The following is a 13678-nucleotide window of genomic DNA, read 5'->3' on the forward strand; positions in this document are numbered from 1 at the left end:
TTTGGTGTTGTTGTTATATACATTAGCCACTGCTCGACTAAAACAATCTCAGTCGACCAAACAAAATCGACCAGTCAACTAAATGGGGTCAGCCCTACTTGAAATCAAACATTTTTGCTACGGTGTGCCCTAATAAACATCTCCTAGGTATCAGCTCCTCACCTTGCTGAAAAAGATGGACATGAGGAAGAGGTCTAGCAGCAGGGTCTCTGATAGGTTGCGGTAGTCGAAGGTGAAGAAGAGGACGGTGAAGAGTACTGTGATGTACTGGTAGGTGGGGCTGCTGTAGGAGGAACGAAGCAGCTTCAGACCTGCCACTGTTATCATCAACGCTCCAACCCTGTAAAGAGAGAGAGACATGGAGAGAGGGGAAAGAGAGCGAGAGAGAAATGGAGAGAGGGGAAAGAGAGCGAGAGAGAAATGGAGAGAGGGGAAAGAGAGCGAGAGAGAAATGGAGAGAGGGGAAAGAGAGCGAGAGAGAAATGGAGAGAGGGGAAAGAGAGCGAGAGAGAAATGGAGAGAGGGGAAAGAGAGCGAGAGAGAAATGGAGAGAGGGGAAAGAGAGCGAGAGAGAAATGGAGAGAGGGGAAAGAGAGCGAGAGAGAAATGGAGAGAGGGGAAAGAGAGCGAGAGAGAAATGGAGAGAGGGGAAAGAGAGCGAGAGAGAAATGGAGAGAGGGGAAAGAGAGCGAGAGAGAAATGGAGAGAGGGGAAAGAGAGCGAGAGAGAAATGGAGAGAGGGGAAAGAGAGCGAGAGAGAAATGGAGAGAGGGGAAAGAGAGCGAGAGAGAAATGGAGAGAGGGGAAAGAGAGCGAGAGAGAAATGGAGAGAGGGGAAAGAGAGAGAGAGAGAAATGGAGAGAGGGGAAAGAGAGAGAGAGAGAAATGGAGTGAGGGGAAAGAGAGAGAGAGAGAAATGGAGAGAGGGGAAAGAGAGAGAGAAATGGAGAGAGGGGAAAGAGAGCGAGAAATGGAGAGAGGGGAAAGAGAGAGAGAAATGGAGAGAGGGGAAAGAGAGAGAGAAATGGAGAGAGGGGAAAGAGAGAGAGAAATGGAGAGAGGGGAAAGACAGATAAGAAGAGGGGAAAGAGAGATAAGAAGAGGGGACTTTATGACTGCATGTTTGTTCAACTACCCAGCGGGCGAATGATGTCACTAAAACCAGATTACAACCGTAATCACCTGATTCCAACTACCTGCTGGTAAACATGGAGAATAGAGCTGGTTAACACAGAGACAGAATAGAGCTGGTTAACACAGAGAATAGAGCTGGTTAACACAGAGAATAGAGCTGGTTAACACAGAGACAGAATAGAGCTGGTTAACACAGAGACAGAATAGAGCTGGTTAACACAGAGAATAGAGCTGGTTAACACAGGGAGATAGAGAATAGAGCTGGTTAACACAGAGAATAGAGCTGGTTAACACAGAGAATAGAGCTGGTTAACACAGGGAGATAGAGAATAGAGCTGGTTAACACAGAGACAGAATAGAGCTGGTTAACACAGAGAATAGAGCTGGTTAACACAGAGACAGAATAGAGCTGGTTAACACAGAGACAGAATAGAGCTGGTTAACACAGAGAATAGAGCTGGTTAACACAGGGAGATAGAGAATAGAGCTGGTTAACACAGAGAATAGAGCTGGTTAACACAGAGAATAGAGCTGGTTAACACAGAGAGACAGAATAGAGCTGGTTAACACAGAGAATAGAGCTGGTTAACACAGGGAGATAGAGAATAGAGCTGGTTAACACAGAGAATATAGCTGGTTAACACAGAGAGACAGAATAGAGCTGGTTAACACAGAGAATAGAGCTGGTTAACACAGAGAATAGAGCTGGTTAACACAGAGAATAGAGCTGGTTAACACAGATAGATAGAGAATAGAGCTGGTTAACACAGAGACAGAGAATATAGCTGGTTAACACAGAGAATAGAGCTGGTTAACACAGAGAATAGAGCTGGTTAACACAGAGAATAGAGCTGGTTAACACAGAGAGACAGAGAATAGAGCTGCTAAACACAGAGAATAGAGCTGGTTAACACAGAGAATAGAGCTGGTTAACACAGAGAATAGAGCTGGATAACACAGAGAGACAGAATAGAGCTGGTTAACACAGAGAATAGAGCTGGTTAACACAGAGAGACAGAATAGAGCTGGTTAACACAGAGACACAGAGAATAGAGCTGGTTAACACAGAGAATAGAGCTGGTTAACACAGAGAATAGAGCTGGTTAACACAGAGACACAGAGAATAGAGCTGGTTAACACAGAGAGACAGAGAATAGAGCTGGTTAACACAGAGAATAGAGCTGGTTAACACAGAGAGACAGAGAATAGAGCTGGTTAACACAGAGAATAGAGCTGGTTAACACAGAGAGACAGAGAATAGAGCTGGTTAACACAGAGAATAGAGCTGGTTAACACAGAGAATAGAGCTGGTTAACACAGAGACACAGAGAATAGAGCTGGTTAACACAGAGAATAGAGCTGGTTAACAGAGAATAGAGCTGGTTAACACAGAGAATAGAGCTGGTTAACACAGATAGATAGAGAATAGAGCTGGTTAACAAAGAGAATAGAGCTGGTTAACACAGAGAGACAGAGAATAGAGCTGGTTAACACAGAGACAGAGAATAGAGCTGCTAAACACAGAGAATAGAGCTGGTTAACACAGAGAATAGAGCTGGTTAACACAGAGAATATAGCTGGTTAACACAGAGAATAGAGCTGGATAACACAGAGAATAGAGCTGGATAACACAGAGAGACAGAATAGAGCTGGTTAACACAGAATAGAGCTGGTTAACACAGAGAATAGAGCTGGATAACACAGAGAGACAGAATAGAGCTGGTTAACACAGAGAATAGAGCTGGTTAACACAGGGAGATAGAGAATAGAGCTGGTTAACACAGAGAATAGAGCTGGTTAACACAGATAATAGAGCTGGTTAACACAGATAATAGAGCTGGTTAACACAGAGAATAGAGCTGGTTAACACAGAGAATAGAGCTGGTTAACACAGAGAATAGAGCTGGTTAACACAGAGAATAGAGCTGGTTAACACAGAGAATAGAGCTGGTTAACACAGAGAGACAGAGTAGAGCTGGTTAACACAGAGAATAGAGCTGGTTAACACAGAGAATAGAGCTGGTTAACACAGAGAGACAGAATAGAGCTGGTTAACACAGAGAATAGAGCTGGTTAACACAGAGAATAGAGCTGGTTAACACAGAGACATGGAGAATAGAGCTGGTTAACACAGAGAATAGAGCTGGTTAACACAGAGAATAGAGCTGGTTAACACAGAGAATAGAGCTGGTTAACACAGATAGATAGAGAATAGAGCTGGTTAACAAAGAGAATAGAGCTGGTTAACACAGAGAGACAGAGAATAGAGCTGGTTAACACAGGGAGATAGAGAATAGAGCTGGTTAACACAGAGAATAGAGCTGGTTAACACAGAGAATAGAGCTGGTTAACACAGAGAATAGAGCTGGATAACACAGAGAATAGAGCTGGTTAACACAGAGAGACAGCATAGAGCTGGTTAACACAGATAATAGAGCTGGTTAACACAGAGAATAGAGCTGGTTAACACAGAGAGACAGAATAGAGCTGGTTAACACAGAGAATAGCGCTGGTTAACACAGAGAATAGAGCTGGTTAACACAGAGAATAGAGCTGGTTAACACAGAGACACGGAGAATAGAGCTGGTTAACAGAGATACGGAGAATAGAGCTGGTTAACACAGAGCATAGAGAATAGAGCTGGTTAACACAGAGACACAGAATTAAGCTGGTTAACACAGAGCATAGAGAATAGAGCTGGTTAACACAGAGAGACAGAATAGAGCTGGTTAACACAGGGAGACAGAATAGAGCTGGTTAACACAGGGAGATAGAGAATAGAGCTGGTTAACACAGAGAATAGAGCTGTTTAACACAGAGAGACAGAATAGAGCTGGTTAACACAGATAATAGAGCTGGTTAACACAGATAATAGAGCTGGTTAACACAGAGAATATAGCTGGTTAACACAGAGAATAGAGCTGGTTAACACAGAGAGACAAAATAGAGCTGGTTAACACAGAGAATAGAGCTGGTTAACACAGAGAATAGAGCTGGTTAACACAGAGACACGGAGAATAGAGCTGGTTAACACAGAGACACGGAGAATTAAGCTGGTTAACACAGAGCATAGAGAATAGAGCTGGTTAACACAGAGACACAGCATTAAGCTGGTTAACACAGAGAATAGAGCTGGTTAACACAAAGAATAGAGCTGGTTAACACAGAGAATAGAGCTGGTTAACACAGAGAATAGAGCTGGTTAACACAGAGAATAGAGCTGGTTAACACAGAGAATAGAGCTGGTTAACACAGAGAATAGAGAATACAGCTTTAACATTGTAGTGGACCAAGATGAGAGGAACGTTGGTGCGGCCAAACGGACTGTGTGCATTTCAAGTTTCGAGCTATTCAGGTTTGATGCCATTTTCTAACTTGTATTTATTTTATTGTTTGTTATAATTAGTTTTATCATTATTATTGTACACTGAGTGGTTATGGTCGTTGTCCTATTGGAAAGTGAACCTTCACCCCAGTCTGAGGTCCTGAGCGCTCTGGAGCAGGTTTTCATCAAAGATCTCTCTGTACTCTCTCTGGGTTGGCGCCCCCCCTTGGGTTGTGCCGTGGCGGAGATCTTTGTGGGCTATACTCGGCCTTGTCTCAGGATGGTAAGTTGGTGGTTGAAGATATCCCTCTAGTGGTGTGGGGGCTGTGTTTTGGCAAAGTGGGTGGGGTTATATCCTGCCTGTTTGGCCCTGTCCGGGGGCATCATCGGATGGGGCCACAGTGTCTCCTGACCCCTCCTGTCTCAGCCTCCAGTATTTATGCTGCAGTAGTTTATGTGTCGGGGGGCTAGGGTCAGTCTGTTATATCTGGAGTATTTCTCCTGTCTTATCCGGTGTCCTGTGTGAATTTAAGTATGCTCTCTCTAATTCTCTCTTTCTTTCTCTCTCTCGGAGGACCTGAGCCCTAGGACCATGCCTCAGGACGACCTGACATGATGACTCCTTGCTGTCCCCAGTCCACCTGGCCGTGCTGCTGCTCCAGTTTCAACTGTTCTGCCTGCGGCTATGGAACCCTGACCTGTTCACCGGCCGTGCTACCTGTCCCAGACCTGCTGTTTTCAACTCTCTAGAGACCGCAGGAGCGGTAGAGATACTCTTAATGATCAGCTATGAAAAGCCAACTGACATTTACTCCTGAGGTGCTGACTTGCTGCACCCTCGATAACTACTGTGATTATTATTATTTGACCATGCTGGTCATTTATGAACATTTGAACATCTTGGCCATGTTCTGTTATAATCTCCACCCGGCACAGCCAGAAGAGGACTGGCCACCCCTCATAGCCTGGTTCCTCTCTAGGTTTCTTCCTAGGTTCTGGCCTTTCTAGGGAGTTTTTCCTAGCCACCGTGCTTCTACACCTGCATTGCTTGCTGTTTGGGGTTTTAGGCTGGGTTTCTGTACAGCACTTTGAGATATCAGCTGATGTAAGAAGGGCTATATAAATACATTTGATTTGATCTTTGCTCTGTTCATCTTCCACTCGATCCTGACTAGTCTCCCAGTCCCTGCTGCTGAAAAACATCCCCACAGCATGATGCTGCCACCACCATGCTTCACTGTAGGGATGGTGCCAGGTTTCCTCCAGATGTAACGCTTGGCATTCAGGCCAAAGAGCTCAAACTTGGTTTCATCAGACCAGAGAATCTTGTTTCTCATGGTCTGAGATTCTTTAGGTGCCTTTTGGCAAACTCCAAGCGGGCTGTCATGTGACTTTTACTGAGGAGTGGCTTCCGTCTGGCCACTCTACCATAAAGGCCTGATTGGTGGAATGCTGCAGAGATGGTTGTCCTTCTGGAAGGTTCTCCCATCTCCACAGAGGAACTCTGGAGCTCTGTCAGAGTGACCATCGGGTTCTTGGTCACCCCCCCTCCTTACAAGGCCCTTTTCCGTCCTCGGGTCCATTCGGAAACGGGTCTTTGTAAATGTGTTATTTCTCCATATCGCGTATCTATTTCGTAACAGGTCCAACTTTTTGGACCCTTGAAGACCTCTACTCCTCATTCCCTATATAGGAGTCCTATGAGCCCAGGTCACAAGTAGTGCACTAGATTATAGGGTGGCATTTGGGATAAAAGGCCAGGTAAAGGACTCACTCAGTGCCCAGTTTCCTGGGACTGGCCAGTTCCTTGGCGCTGCCGCTCAGCACGTTGAGGATGACCAGAGGGTACAGAATATTCTTCTCCAAGAACAGCAGCCACACATGGAGCTTCTCAAACCACATCACATGGGCCGCGCCTACAAAACAAAACAAAAACAAACAAACAAACAAACAAAAGGGTTCGGTCAGTCAGTTAGCACCGTGGCTACGTTGTGAATATAACCTATTACACATCGAAGCCTACTCATGGAAGTAAAAGCACTTTGGATTGTAAACTCCATTGAACATAGTCCTGGATAAGGTTAATGTGCAGGTCTGTTAAATTTAAAATGGCGCCTAAAATGTTAACTGGCAGCAGGAAAGAGAATTTCCACCAATCCAGTCGGGTATTTGGGGTGACTTACCTCTGACCTCGAACTGGTAGTACTCCCTGGTCTTGAGCAGTGGGTGTGAGAAGCAGTACCAGGGCAGCTGCTTGCGGACCTGTGGCAGCAGGTAATGTGTTAGCAGACCCACTGTTCCCAGTAGAGAGTACAGCACGTAACTCAGGAACGGCTGTGGTGGTCAACAGGGAGGGGGAGACGAGGAGGGAGAGAGCGGGGGGAGATAGAAGAGAGAGAGGGGGGAGAGAGAGAGATGGTGGTACAGGGAGAGAGAGAGAGATGGTGGTACAGGGAGAGGGAGAGGGAGAGACAGATGGTGGTACAGGGAGGGAGAGAGAGAGACAGATGGTGGTACAGGGAGGTAGAGATGAGTTAAAGATGTTATACATGTGATAGAACAAAAATTATACTTAGTCAAATGTTCTTATCAGGCATTTTGCTTTCAACTCAACTGCCTAACACACACACCCAAAGAGGTTGGAAACCAGGTACAATGCAACGCCACCAAGCAGTTCAGTGCTCTGCTCAAGGGCACAACGGCAAGAGATTAACGAGGCAGAGCTCTACTGTACCTGCAGAACGATGAACATGGTGCTGACGTGGATGGCAAAGTAGAGGACAGCGATGACAACGCAGACGATCAGGTCGGAATGAAGACGCTCACTCTGGGGGACAGACAGGAGGACTGTTAGGTTAGGAGGAGAGGACAGACAGACAGGAGGACTGTTAGGAGGAGAGGACAGACAGACAGACAGACAGGAGGACTGTTAGGAGGAGAGGACAGACAGGAGGACTGTTAGGAGGAGAGGACAGACAGACAGACAGACAGGAGGACTGTTATGAAGAGAGGACAGACAGACAGACAGGAGGACTGTTATGAAGAGAGGACAGACAGACAGACAGACAGGAGGACTGTTATGAAGAGAGGACAGACAGACAGACAGGAGGACTGTTATGAAGAGAGGACAGACAGACAGACAGGAGGACTGTTATGAGGAGAGGACAGACAGACAGGAGGACTGTTAGGAGGAGAGGACAGACAGACAGGAGGACTGTTAGGAGGAGAGGACAGACAGACAGGAGGACTGTTAGGAGGAGAGGACAGACAGACAGGAGGACTGTTAGGAGGAGAGGACAGACAGACAGGAGGACTGTTAGGAGGAGAGGACAGACAGACAGGAGTACTGTTAGGAGGAGAGGACAGACAGACAGGAGGACTGTTAGGAGGAGAGGACAGACAGACAGGAGGACTGTTAGGAGGAGAGGACAGACAGACAGGAGGACTGTTAGGAGGAGAGGACAGACAGACAGGAGGACTGTTAGGAGGAGAGGACAGACAGACAGGAGGACTGTTAGGAGGAGAGGACAGACAGACAGGAGGACTGTTAGGAGGAGAGGACAGACAGACATGGACTGTTAGGAGGAGAGGACAGACAGACATGGACTGTTAGGAGGAGAGGACAGACAGACATGTGAGCAACACTAACAGATCTGAGACCGGAGACAGAGAGGAGACAGAGAGGAGGAGAGGAGGGTTAGGAGACAGAGAGGAGGATAGGAGGGTTAGGAGACAGAGAGGAGGAGACGAGGGTTAGGAGACAGAGAGGAGGAGAGGAGGGTTAGGAGACAGAGAGGAGGAGAGGAGGGTTAGGAGACAGACAGGAGGAGAGGAGGGTTAGGAGACAGACAGGAGGGTTAGGAGACAGAGAGGAGGAGAGGGGGGTTAGGAGACAGAGAGGAGGAGAGGAGGGTTAGGAGACAGAGAGGAGGAGAGGAGGGTTAGGAGACAGAGAGGAGGAGACAGAGAGGAGGAGAGGAGGGTTAGGAGACAGAGAGGAGGAGACAGAGAGGAGGAGAGGAGGGTTAGGAGACAGAGAGGAGGATAGGAGGGTTAGGAGACAGAGAGGAGGAGACGAGGGTTAGGAGACAGAGAGGAGGAGAGGAGGGTTAGGAGACAGAGAGGAGGAGAGGAGGGTTAGGAGACAGACAGAGAGGAGAGGAGGGTTAGGAGACAGAGGAGGAGAGGAGGGTTAGGAGACAGAGGAGGAGAGGAGGGTTAGGAGACAGAGAGGAGGAGAGGAGGGTTAGGAGACAGAGGAGGAGAGGAGGGTTAGGAGACAGAGAGGAGGAGAGGAGGGTTAGGAGACATAGAGGAGGAGAGGAGGGTTAGGAGACAGACAGGAGGGTTAGGAGACAGAGAGGAGGAGAGGAGGGTTAGGAGACAGAGAGGAGGAGAGGAGGGTTAGGAGACAGAGAGGAGGAGAGGAGGGTTAGGAGACAGAGAGGAGGAGAGGAGGGTTAGGAGACAGACAGGAGGGTTAGGAGACATAGAGGAGGAGAGGAGGGTTAGGAGACAGAGAGGAGGAGAGGAGGGTTAGGAGACAGAGAGGAGGAGAGGAGGGTTAGGAGACAGAGAGGAGGAGAGGAGGGTTAGGAGACAGAGAGGAGGAGAGGAGGGTTAGGAGACAGAGAGGAGGAGAGGAGGGTTAGGAGACAGACAGGAGGAGAGGAGGGTTAGGAGACAGACAGGAGGGTTAGGAGACAGAGAGGAGGAGAGGAGGGTTAGGAGACAGAGAGGAGGAGAGGACGGTTAGGAGACAGAGAGGAGGAGAGGACGGTTAGGAGACAGAGAGGAGGAGAGGACGGTTAGGAGACAGAGAGGAGGAGAGGAGGGTTAGGAGACAGAGAGGAGGAGAGGAGGGTTAGGAGACAGAGAGGAGGAGACAGAGAGGAGGAGAGGAGGGTTAGGAGACAGAGAGGAGGATAGGAGGGTTAGGAGACAGAGAGGAGGAGAGGAGGGTTAGGAGACAGAGAGGAGGAGAGGAGGGTTAGGAGACAGAGAGGAGGAGAGGAGGGTTAGGAGACAGACAGGAGGAGAGGAGGGTTAGGAGACAGAGGAGGAGAGGAGGGTTAGGAGACAGAGAGGAGGAGAGGAGGGTTAGGAGACAGAGAGGAGGAGAGGAAGGTTAGGAGACAGACAGGAGGGTTAGGAGACAGAGAGGAGGAGAGGAGGGTTAGGAGACAGAGAGGAGGAGAGGAGGGTTAGGAGACAGAGAGGAGGAGAGGAGGGTTAGGAGACAGAGAGGAGGAGAGGAGGGTTAGGAGACAGAGAGGAGGAGAGGAGGGTTAGGAGACAGACAGGAGGGTTAGGAGACATAGAGGAGGAGAGGAGGGTTAGGAGAGAGGAGGAGAGGAGGAGGAGGAGACATAGAGGAGGGTTAGGAGACATAGAGGAGGAGAGGAGGGTTAGGAGACAGAGAGGAGGAGAGGAGGGTTAGGAGACAGAGAGGAGGAGAGGAGGGTTAGGAGACAGAGAGGAGGAGACAGAGAGGAGGAGAGGAGGGTTAGGAGACAGAGAGGAGGAGAGGAGGGTTAGGAGACAGAGAGGAGGAGAGGAGGGTTAGGAGACAGAGAGGAGGAGAGGAGGGTTAGGAGACAGAGAGGAGGAGAGGAGGGTTAGGAGACAGAGAGGAGGAGAGGAGGGTTAGGAGACAGAGAGGAGGAGAGGAGGGTTAGGAGACAGAGAGGAGGAGAGGAGGGTTAGGAGACAGAGAGGAGGAGAGGAGGGTTAGGAGACAGACAGGAGGGTTAGGAGACATAGAGGAGGAGAGGAGGGTTAGGAGAGAGGAGGAGAGGAGGGTTAGGAGACAGAGAGGAGGAGGAGGAGACAGAGAGGAGGAGAGGAGGGTTAGGAGACAGAGAGGAGGATAGGAGGGTTAGGAGACAGAGAGGAGGAGAGGAGGGTTAGGAGACATAGAGGAGGGTTAGGAGACATAGAGGAGGAGAGGAGGGTTAGGAGACAGAGAGGAGGAGAGGAGGGTTAGGAGACAGAGAGGAGGAGACAGAGAGGAGGAGAGGAGGGTTAGGAGACAGAGAGGAGGAGAGGAGGGTTAGGAGACAGAGAGGAGGAGAGGAGGGTTAGGAGACAGAGAGGAGGAGAGGAGGGTTAGGAGACAGAGAGGAGGAGAGGAGGGTTAGGAGACAGAGAGGAGGAGAGGAGGGTTAGGAGACAGAGAGGAGGAGAGGAGGGTTAGGAGACAGAGAGGAGGAGAGGAGGGTTAGGAGACAGAGAGGAGGAGAGGAGGGTTAGGAGACAGAGAGGAGGAGAGGAGGGTTAGGAGACAGAGAGGAGGAGAGGAGGGTTAGGAGACAGAGAGGAGGAGAGGAGGGTTAGGAGACAGAGAGGAGGAGAGGAGGGTTAGGAGACAGAGAGGAGGAGAGGAGGGTTAGGAGACAGAGAGGAGGAGAGGAGGGTTAGGAGACAGAGAGGAGGAGAGGAGGGTTAGGAGACAGAGAGGAGGAGAGGAGGGTTAGGAGACAGAGAGGAGGAGAGGAGGGTTAGGAGACAGAGAGGAGGAGAGGAGGGTTAGGAGACAGAGAGGAGGAGAGGAGGGTTAGGAGACAGAGAGGAGGAGAGGAGGGTTAGGAGACAGAGAGGAGGAGAGGAGGGTTAGGAGACAGAGAGGAGGAGAGGAGGGTTAGGAGACAGAGAGGAGGAGAGGAGGGTTAGGAGACAGAGAGGAGGAGAGGAGGGTTAGGAGACAGAGAGGAGGAGAGGAGGGTTAGGAGACAGAGAGGAGGAGAGGAGGGTTAGGAGACAGAGAGGAGGAGAGGAGGGTTAGGAGACAGAGAGGAGGAGAGGAGGGTTAGGAGACAGAGAGGAGGAGAGGAGGGTAGGAGAGGAGGTTAGGAGACAGAGGGTAGGAGACAGAGAGGTAGGAGACGAGGGTTAGGAGACAGAGAGGAGGAGACGAGGGTTAGGAGACAGAGAGGAGGAGACGAGGGTTAGGAGACAGAGAGGAGGAGACGAGGGTTAGGAGACAGAGAGGAGGAGACGAGGGTTAGGAGACAGAGAGGAGGAGACGAGGGTTAGGAGACAGAGAGGAGGAGACGAGGGTTAGGAGACAGAGAGGAGGAGACGAGGGTTAGGAGACAGAGAGGAGGAGACGAGGGTTAGGAGACAGAGAGGAGGAGACGAGGGTTAGGAGACGAGGGTTAGGAGACAGAGAGGAGGAGAGGAGGGTTAGGAGACAGAGAGGAGGGTTAGGAGACAGAGAGGAGGAGAGGAGGGTTAGGAGACAGAGAGGAGGAGAGGAGGGTTAGGAGACAGAGAGGAGGAGACGAGGGTTAGGAGACAGAGAAGAGGGTTAGGAGACAGAGAAGAGGGTTAGGAGACAGAGAAGAGGGTTAGGAGACAGAGAGGAGGGTTAGGAGACAGAGACGGAGGGGGTAGGAGACAGAGACGGAGGAGAGGAGGGTTAGGAGACAGAGAGGAGGAGAGGAGGGTTAGGAGACAGAGAGGAGGAGAGGAGGGTTAGGAGACAGAGAGGAGGAGAGGAGGGTTAGGAGACAGACAGGAGGAGAGGAGGGTTAGGAGACAGAGAGGAGGAGAGGAGGGTTAGGAGACAGAGAGGAGGAGAGGAGGGTTAGGAGACAGAGAGGAGGAGAGGAGGGTTAGGAGACAGAGAGGAGGAGAGGAGGGTTAGGAGACAGAGAGGAGGAGAGGAGGGTTAGGAGACAGAGAGGAGGAGAGGAGGGTTAGGAGACAGAGAGGAGGAGAGGAGGGTTAGGAGACAGACAGGAGGAGAAGAGGGTTAGGAGACAGACAAGAGGAGAGTTGGGTTAGGAGACAGAGAGGAGGAGACAGAGAGGAGGAGAGGAGGGTTAGGAGACAGAGAGGAGGAGACAGAGAGGAGGAGAGGAGGGTTAGGAGACAGAGAGGAGGAGAGGAGGGTTAGGAGACAGAGAGGAGGAGACGAGGGTTAGGAGACAGAGAGGAGGAGACGAGAGTTAGGAGACAGAGAGGAGGAGACGAGGGTTAGGAGACAGAGAGGAGGAGACGAGGGTTAGGAGACAGAGAGGAGGAGACGAGGGTTAGGAGACAGAGAGGAGGAGACGAGGGTTAGGAGACAGAGAGGAGGAGACGAGGGTTAGGAGACAGAGAGGAGGAGACGAGGGTTAGGAGACGAGGGTTAGGAGACAGAGAGGAGGAGAGGAGGGTTAGGAGACAGAGAGGAGGGTTAGGAGACAGAGGAGGAGAGGAGGGTTAGGAGACAGAGAGGAGGAGAGGAGGGTTAGGAGACAGAGAGGAGGAGACGAGGGTTAGGAGACAGAGAAGAGGGTTAGGAGACAGAGAAGAGGGTTAGGAGACAGAGAAGAGGGTTAGGAGACAGAGAGGAGGGTTAGGAGACAGAGACGGAGGAGAGGAGGGTTAGGAGATAGAGAGGGAGAGGGTAGGAGACAGACAGGAGGAGAGGAGGGAGCGTTAGAGCGAGAGGAGGATGGATTTACAAAGACTCGATAATGAGGCCTGATTAGAACCAGTCAACATTACAACAACCACTTACCACAGAACCCTTGAGCTTTTCAGGATGAGGGTCCTGCACCTCAGACAACTAACTACATTGTATTCAGAAAGTATTCATACCCCTTAACTTAATCCACATTTTGTTGTGTTATAACCTGAATTCAAAATGTATTAAAATAATTTTTTTATGACCCATCTACACACAATACCCCATAGTGACAAAGTCAAAACATATTCATAGATATTTTTGCAAATGTATTTAAAAACAAATATCTAATCTACATAATTATTCACACCTGAGTCAATACTTTGTAGAAGCACCTTTTGCAGTGATTACAGCTGAGAGTGTTTCTGGGTAAGTCTCTAAGAGCTGTGAGTGTTTCTGGGTAAGTCTCTAAGAGCTGTGAGTGTTTCTGGGTAAGTCTCTAAGAGCTGTGAGTGTTTCTGGGTAATTATCTAAGAGCTGTGAGTGTTTCTGGGTAAGTCTCTAAGAACTGTGAGTGTTTCTGGGTAATTCTCTAAGAGCTGTGAGTGTTTCTGGGTAATTCTCTAAGAGCTGTGAGTGTTTCTGGGTAATTCTCTAAGAGCTTTCCACATCTGGATTGTGCAACATTTGACCATTATTCGTTTTTAAAGTCTTCAAGTTCTGTCAAGTTGGTTGTTGATCATTGCTAGACAGCCATTTTCCCGGAGTCGCCTCTTCACTGTTGACGTTGAGACTGGTGTTTTACGGGTACTATTTAATGAAGC

General features: G+C 49.4%; 1 protein-coding gene across 1 annotated transcript in view; it reads right to left on the reverse strand.

Annotated features, from left to right (window-relative positions):
• The window catches only part of LOC120039022 (pecanex-like protein 1), a gene marked incomplete at its 3' end in the record, with an annotated part of 37244 nt that overhangs the window by 16087 nt on the left and 7479 nt on the right, over window positions 1-13678 (reverse strand). Inside the window, exons 3-6 of the mRNA XM_038984563.1 lie at window positions 7194-7286; window positions 6643-6793; window positions 6234-6375; window positions 163-340 (exon numbers count right to left, since the gene is read on the reverse strand). Coding sequence (XP_038840491.1) covers window positions 163-340; window positions 6234-6375; window positions 6643-6793; window positions 7194-7286 — 564 coding nt within the window. The remainder of the gene's footprint in view (window positions 1-162; window positions 341-6233; window positions 6376-6642; window positions 6794-7193; window positions 7287-13678) is intronic.

The sequence above is a fragment of the Salvelinus namaycush genome, unplaced genomic scaffold (genome assembly GCF_016432855.1).
Source record: "Salvelinus namaycush isolate Seneca unplaced genomic scaffold, SaNama_1.0 Scaffold2481, whole genome shotgun sequence".
Classification (NCBI taxonomy): Eukaryota; Metazoa; Chordata; class Actinopteri; order Salmoniformes; family Salmonidae; genus Salvelinus; species Salvelinus namaycush.